This window comes from Oryzias latipes, chromosome 8 (assembly GCF_002234675.1).
Source record: "Oryzias latipes chromosome 8, ASM223467v1".
NCBI classification, from domain to species: domain Eukaryota; kingdom Metazoa; phylum Chordata; class Actinopteri; order Beloniformes; family Adrianichthyidae; genus Oryzias; species Oryzias latipes.
The window spans coordinates 22,690,102-22,697,990 of NC_019866.2; the positions used below are offsets into that span (position 1 = coordinate 22,690,102).

The 7,889-nt window shown below is 43.5% G+C and overlaps 1 protein-coding gene across 1 annotated transcript; it reads right to left on the reverse strand.

Annotated features, from left to right (window-relative positions):
- Positions 1-4,402: 4,402 nt before the first annotated feature.
- Positions 4,403-6,290, reverse strand: LOC111947714 (trichohyalin-like). Its single transcript, XM_023957154.1, has one exon. It carries the CDS (start codon positions 5,981-5,983, stop codon positions 4,409-4,411), a length of 1,575 nt encoding a protein of 524 aa, XP_023812922.1. The 5' UTR covers positions 5,984-6,290; the 3' UTR covers positions 4,403-4,408.
- Positions 6,291-7,889: the final 1,599 nt, after the last annotated feature.

The following is a 7,889-nucleotide window of genomic DNA, read 5'->3' on the forward strand; positions in this document are numbered from 1 at the left end:
ACAATGTGGTTCTTGCCGTCCAGGACTGCTGCAGGACAGAATCGAGCCTTCCTCAAAGCAGTAGTCTAGCCCCCCATCTTGAAGCAGTAACCTTTGGAGGGCCATGCCCCTGCAGCAGGGGCGGACTTACCATTAGGCAAAGGTGGGTGAATTCCTGGGGCCCCCCAATATCTTGGGGCCCTCGAGCTGAGCACTCAAAATAAATACATAAAATAAGTTCCACACACATTATTAATCAAAGTCCCACTCCAATCAGTTTTTTATCTTTGGTAAAGCCAGCGGTCTTTAGATAATGGTGATGCTGTTTCTAGCCAAAATTTAAAAAACAAAAGCTGTATTGTTTTCTAGGAGATAGTTTCTGCAAATTAGCTAAAGATTATGAGTTGTGGACAATCTGGAAATCACATTGCATGATTTTTAAATAATTTACTTGTACGCTACTGCTGCGTAGAAGTTTTTGATCACCTGTCTGTCAGCTAGAATTCTGACCCTCAAAGACCTGTCAGTCCGCATCACCTCCGCTCCAGTTATCATCCTAAATTTGAAGCACCTGTTTGAGGTCTTTAGCTGCATAAAGACGCCTGTTGAACGAGTGCGCCTCACTTTTTTTATCACACAACTGATCAAAAGTTGAGCGTGTCATGTGGAATTGTTGGATCCACAGCTCCTCTGGAAAATCACCAACCACCATTTCCCAAAAAGGCTTCATCCGTAGCCCCTCCCACGTGGAAGGAGCTCGCCACTCTACGGCCTGAATAAGACGCCGATGTCTCCTTTGATAGATGATGATGAGCGCTAGTACCTTGGAATAAACTTGAATGTATCATATTTAAATCAAAGTATAGTTCACAGTAGTTTTTTTTGAATGATTTATTGTGTGAGTTGGTTTGTGTTTATTCGCTTAATCACGATTTACGGAAGCAGTGAAACTGCGACATTGTGTTTTCTCTTGACATTTTTGGAATTTCAATAAAGTTTTGAGCATATGTGTTATATAAATTAAGCTAAAGGGAGACCTAGAGAACAAAGCTTTTTGATGTATCAAAAATCTTCAACCGTTCACACAATCACCGTGAATCAGTGGATTCTGACACCAGGAAAAGTCTTTTCTCACTGGCTTTGCATCAATTTGCAACAGATTTCTAGTGTGGAGTGAGCAGCGCAGAGCCGCTTTTGTCCGCAGCAGATGATGAGGCTGATAAACATTGATTACACGAACACTTAACAACTGTGCAGCGCTGCATGTCAGTGCAAGGCTGCTTTTCTCTGCATCAGAATCCGCTGGAATTACGTTCATTGCGTTAAGGGCTGAAAAGTTACAGTAGACGCCAGAATGTCAACACTGGAGCTAAAACTCCAATGTTAAAGGGTTTGAAACTATGGAAGAGAGCAGTTCTGCTTCATTGCAAATGTACTTGTTAGCCTGTTTCAGTGTCTTACCTTTTTAACTCCTACACCAATGTAGTACCTTAAAAGTTAGGACTATAACTATAAACAGAGAAAAAGAGAAATTCAAGCTCTTGAAGGTTTTGTGGATGGCTCCTAAAAGAGCCTTTGTGGGTCTTTGGAGGACAGAAAACATCATTCTGAAGCTGCTATGGATCTGCTCCCTCTGCAGGAAAATGGATCATGAAGGAGTTTTTCAGCCGAGGAGCCTCTCTGGAAGAGATGATGGCAGCAAACTGTTTCAGGCCGTGCAGCGGCTCAACTTTAGTTAACGCAGCCTCAGTCACTACAGGTTCCTGTGGTTCTGAGGGCCTGATGAAGCTGCTTTACCTTCACAATCTGCTCTGCAACCTTGTGGACTTCGGCGTTGATAGTGTGCACTGTGCAGAGAGCATCCAGAAGGCATTCTTCACAATCAGCTGGGTTGGGGAGAGGTCGTAGTTAAAAATGCACTTCTCTCTAGGGAGGAGGAGCCTAAGGAATGACTGCATCAGGTCAGTCCCTGCCACAAAGACACTGGGAAGGTGTCCTCTGTGCAATTCACCAGATACTAAAGACTTATTGAAAATAGAAATTGACTGATCTACTGTGAAGGACCCGACCCCAGTTTGCAGGGTCCCACCGTCACCTGGAATGGACTGGTGACGTCCGCAACCACAAGAAGACCTTTAGGAAAAGTTCCCCTTGTAGTTGTGGAGCTGGGAACCTGAGTAGGCGGGGCCTTTAGGACAGCATGCTTGCTGTCCACTGCTCCAGAGCAGTTAGGATATGAGCCACCAGGCGAGAAATAACTCATCTACCCCCAGGGTGGGGCCCAGCAAAGCTTTGTTGGGGGGCAGGAATAAAAAGGTTTTTGCTTGAATCGCTCTTAGTCTGGCCCGTCTCCCAGGAACTGTTTGACGTGGAACACCACCTGGCTAACAGCTCCTGGGATCATTCGGGCACGCAAACCCCTCCACCACGATAAGGTGGCGATTCAGGGAGGGGGTTATCAGTCACTAGCCAATCACTAACAATTACTGTGGGGAAACCGAAGAACTCGGAGGAAACCCACAAGACTGCCAGGCTTTAATTTGGTAATCTATTCATTTTGGTGACTGATTTTTTTCCAATTAAGATAATTATAACAATTCTCATTAGTTTATTTTATTTTAGTGGGGGGTTGGGGGGTGGATGTGGGAAATTTGAGCTGTACCTCTTTGATTAGAGAACCTCCACAGCGATTTTAAAAAGCTGGACGTTCAATGGAGAAGTTTTGGTCGACACCTGTTTGAAGGTCACCAATCGATCAATAATACATTTGGATAAGTGGGGGGGAACCGAAGCACTCGGAGAAAACCCACGCAGACACGGACCCATCAGCGAACCATGTTGCCAACAGACCAACGTGCTGCCCCTGTTTTTTCAAGCCAATGTTGGTGACAGATTTCCACCCAGGGTGTAGATCAGGCGTCTGCAACCCTGTTCCTCGTGAGCTACTGCCCTGCTTGTTATGCAGCTAATCTGCTTCAGGAAGTCCTGATTAGCTGGATCGAGTGAGCCCAGTTTCTGATGGACTGAACACGCCTGATCCAGGTGACCAGTAATCACTGAAGCAGGGTTAGCTACAAAACAAGCAGGGCAGCAGCTCACGAGGAACAGAGCTGGAGACCACGGATTAATTTTTGGGTTTGGAGGTACAGACAGTACCTAGTAGTACGTAGTAAGACAGAATACATGTGTCTGAACGAGAGGGATCAAGGTAGAAGCGTTAGGTTACAGGGGGCTGAGGTGAAGAAGGTGCAGGAGTTTAAGTACTTGGGGTCAACAGTTCAGTGTGATGGGGATTGTGGAAAAGAGGTGAAGAGGCGAGTGCAGGCAGGTTGGAGCGGGTGGAGGAAAGTGTCAGGAGTGTTGTGTGACAGAAGAGTGCCAGCAAGACTCAAAGGAAAGGTGTACAAGACAGTGGTGAGACCAGCTCTGCTCTATGGGTTAGAGACGGTAGCAGTGAGACAGAGACAAGAGGCTGAGATGGAGGTAGCAGAGATGAAGATGTTGAGGTTCTCCTTAGGAGTGACCAGGTTAGACAGGATAAGGAACGAGTACATCAGAGGGACGGCTCATGTTGCCTGTGTTAGCGACAAAGTCAGAGAAGCCAGACTGAGATGGTTTGGACATGTTCAGAGGAGGGATAGTGGATATATTGGTAGAAGGATGTTGGAGATGGAGCTGCCTGGCCGGAGGGCAAGAGGACGGCCAAAGAGGAGATATATGGATGTCTTAACAGAGGACATGAAGTTGGCTAACGTTAGGGTAGAAGATGTTCATGATAGAGTGAGGTGGAAAAGGATGATTCGCTGTGGCGACCCCTGATGGGAAAAGCCGAAAGAGAAAGAAGAAGGAGGTACAGACCTGGCAGTGGACGGCCGAATTGGTAGAAGAGCTTAAGAGGATTTTAGACTCAGAAAGTCTGCTCTTCATTTGGGGGGGGATCGGGGGCTTACATTAATAAGGGGGACCTAGCTGCAGACAAGATGGCGCCATTTTTACTTCTAACCAGACATCACTGAAGCAGAAATCGTAGCACCTTTGTTAAAACGTTTTTAAAAAGGCGCTACTACTTTGACAATCTGGTGAATTTCCACTTGAGGCTAATGACGTTTGGAGCCCCTTCTTGTCTGCAGCTTTAATTTTAGAACTGATAGCTTGGAGGTGAGGACTGCTTTAGGTGGAGGCAGTTAATTCAAGCTGCTTAAAGCAACTAAAGACCAAATTAATTAAAAAATTAAATAAAAAATAAAACAAATAAATGAAACAAAATGAAACTAAAAAAGTCAGCTAAAAGGTCTTGTAAATAAAAACATCTTAACTTGAGTTTAAAACCCTCGACTAAGTGGAGTGAGTCACCCTAACCCATTACATTAGATTACATTATTTTACATTAGAACAGGAAGAAAACCCCAAAACAGGGCAGTGGTCTGGTTTAAGTCTTCAAACCAAACAGTCTACGGAAAAACATTAAGAAGGAGGACCTCTTCACAGGTTTTTCTTTCTGCTCTTTGTCTTTTTCTGCTTTTTTCTTATTTTTCTCTTTTTTCTTCATCTTCTTGGTATTTTTCTGCTGGACGTTTTGCAGATCTTTGTCCAATTCTTCAATTTTTGTCACAATTTGAGCTTCTGTGTCCTTCATTGTTTCCTCCGTTTCTTCAATCACCCTTTCATTTCTTTCTTTGTTTTTCTTTTCCTTTTTCTTTCTCTTTTCCTGATTTTTCCCTTTCTTAGGTTTCTTTGGAACATCTTGCTGGAGTGTTTGCAGACAATTTTCCAATTCTTTCATTTTGGTCATGAATTGAGCTTCTCTTTCATCCAACATTTCCTCAGTTTTTTCTAAAACCAGCTCATTTTTTTCTACATTTTCTTCTTTTTGTTCTTTCACCTCCATCTCTTCATTTTCCACCATCTCTTCATTTCCCTCTTTCTCTTTATTTTCCTCCATCTCTTCATCTTCCTCTATCCATTCCTCTTCTATTATCACATCATAGTCCTCCAGGTTCAAACATTGGTTTCTCTCTGTGGTGTTTCCTTCTAAACTTGTGACTTTGTCCTTCAGTTCATCCACGTGATCCTCCAGGTAAAAGAGGCTTTCTTTGAGCAGCTCTGTGGTTTTGATTTCTTCAAACAGCTGGTCTCTTAATTCTATCCTCTCTTTATCAGTCTGATTGATCTGATGGATCATTTCAGGAAAGTCATTTTGTTGTAGTGAAGCTTTCTGGAGGTTCTCCTTCAGCTGCTCCTTGGCTTTTCTAAGCTCCTGGACTTCCAGAATCATCTTAATGTTCCCCTCTCTAAAGCTTTGCGTCACAAACTGAGAAGCTTCAAGAGTTTTTCTGAGCTCCTCCACCTCTGCAGGCAGCGTGTTGGTTAAAGGAGCCACCTCATGCTGGGGAGCTGCTTGCAGTTGAGTCTTCAGATGATTGTTCTCCTTTTGGAGGTTTTCCACTTTCAGAACCAGCGTAGAGTTCTCATCTCTAACCATTTCTGTCACTCCCTGGCTTTCAGTCACCACTTTCTGCATTTCTTCCAAATCCACATTTTGGTTCTGGTCTCTGAGAATCTGAACTTCTTCTCGCATCTTTTGCAGTTTTTCTTTCAGTGCGTTGAAAGATGTCTCATTGCAAGAAAATGCTCTGTGTTTTTGGTTTAAATCTTCGTTTTGACTACGAATTTCTTGGTTCTGTTTCTGCAGGTTGTTGTTCTTTTCCTGCAGCAGCTGGTTTTCTAATCTGCAGGCTTCATTTTTCTTCTGCATTGTTTCAGCTTCCAATGCTTTCTGTTGGATCTGCCGATGTTTCTCTTCCTCTTCCAGTCTGATCTGTTTTCTGAGCTCAGAGATGAGGGAGTCCGGATCAGAGAAATTCTGCTTTACATGTGGATTAAACCCGACTGGATAGGGATTGTCATATCCGTGATCGTAATGGCGGGGATATCCAACACCATGGTGGTTCTTCCTAGGCTTCTGGCCATGAAAGTTCTTTTTGTTTCTGTTGTTATAAGCCATTTTATCAGAGATGTACGAAATATTCGGTGTTCTTTGAGAAAGAGCGTAAATATTTGCAGGTTTGATCTTGAAAAAAAGCTTTAACGTTGGGAACGAGCGTTTCAGTACTTTGCTAGACGTAGCTTGAAGTCACTGAAAAATGGATTTTGGATGTTCAGTGAGGTTATATGAAGGTTCTGCAGGCAATAAAACTGATGTCACATAGATGTCATGTTCTTTGATCAACATCATCATGTGATGATGTAATCATGACATCATCATTACATCATGTAATAATGTTCATCACCAACATGATGAGTACTGAAAGGCTCAGTAAAACTGATGTCACATTGATGTCATAGCCATAACCTTTATGTCATAACATCATGTGATGTCATGGCCTTTGATCAACAGATGACACCAAGAGGCAACATAGATAGTGCTTTATTTTTAAATATATATCTTCTTTGACTTTCTCCCAACTATTTTTTTTTCCCTTTCCGACCGTGTTCAGAGGCGCGGGGGGCCGAAGGTGGATCCTCCTTCGTGGTTCACTTCCCCGTTCTGACCCTCAGAGTCTCCAGGATTATCCAGAACGGGTTAATAATGAATCAATAGCATTTATTCTGGGGGGAGCATTCTTTTATTATCGTTCTCCTTCCTCCATAACACACAACATGAGTGCCCACTGCCCCCCCCGATTCTCGACATCGCTGCACGCGCTCTTCTCCTCTCTCTTACACACACACACACACACACACACACACACACACACGCCGCAGCACATAAAAATCCCCATTCCACAACAGTGGGTACAGACAATCCCGGCTCCAATGCCTTCTTAAAATGAGAAGATCCGCTGTTGACAACACTGTTGTTAACATCCATGTTAACGTTAGCTACTTCCGCAAATAACGAGTGACGTCGTTCACCGTTGAGTACTCTTCTGCGCATGCGGGTCAATTCTGGGTCATTTCACAGTCACACAGGAGATCACAAAAATGATCACAAAAAAACGGAATTGAGCATTAAGCCCTGCAGTGTGAAAGTAGCCAAAGAGCAGAAAAAAAAACCTGTGACGAGGTCCTCCTTAATGTTTTTCCGGAGACTGTTTGGCTTGGAGACATAAAACCAGACCACTGCACTGTGTTGGTTTTGTAATCAAAAAATACAATAACATGAGTTAAAACATTTATCAGCCACCATACCATTATCATCATTTACTTTTCTCTGCTCTCCGACGATTTGGAAGGTCATGTCCGACCGACCTCATCTTAGAAACTTGGATATCAGAATTATTTTTGAGTTTTCCATTGGAAATTATGAAAAAACGTGGTCGTTTATGTGCAAACTTTACCTCGGATCGATTAGTATTTTACGTAAATCGCGAAGCTGCATAGAAAGGCAGGACAATGTAAAATATCATCCAAACTTACCTTCTGATTGATGTTTAAATTCTTCATATTTGTTCTTTGTCTGTCTTTTTTCAGCGCCTGATGGATAAAGTCTCTTTGGCATGATGTTCTCGCTTTGATCATTGTGAGAAAATGCGCTCGTAAATGCACACTATGCCAGGCTAATACGCAATGATGTTGACCAATAATTGCTAAGAGTGGCGTAACGTCATTAATTGGGTTGCCAGATTGGTTTAGGTGTGTTGAAGTGGGGGATCATTAAAGTGCAGGCAACATTCTTTTGCACAACATTTAGTTTGGTAATGCTATGAAATGGGTTGCCAGATTTGGTCCTTTTTAATTTTTTTTCCGCCACCTCGGGGCTCTGGTGGTGACAGCGGGGCCCTACGCGGCTGCGTAATTTGCTTATAGAGAGGGTCAGCCATGCGTGTGAGGCCCTGTGACAGACTGGCGACCTGTAACTGCTTTTGCCCAACAGCAGGGATAGGCTCCAGCAACCCTGTAGCCACAGA

Bases quoted from the DNA above. Each gene is read 5' to 3' on its own strand.
- LOC111947714 (XM_023957154.1), bottom strand. From the start codon at position 5,983: ATGGCTTATAACAACAGAAACAAAAAGAACTTTCATGGCCAGAAGCCT.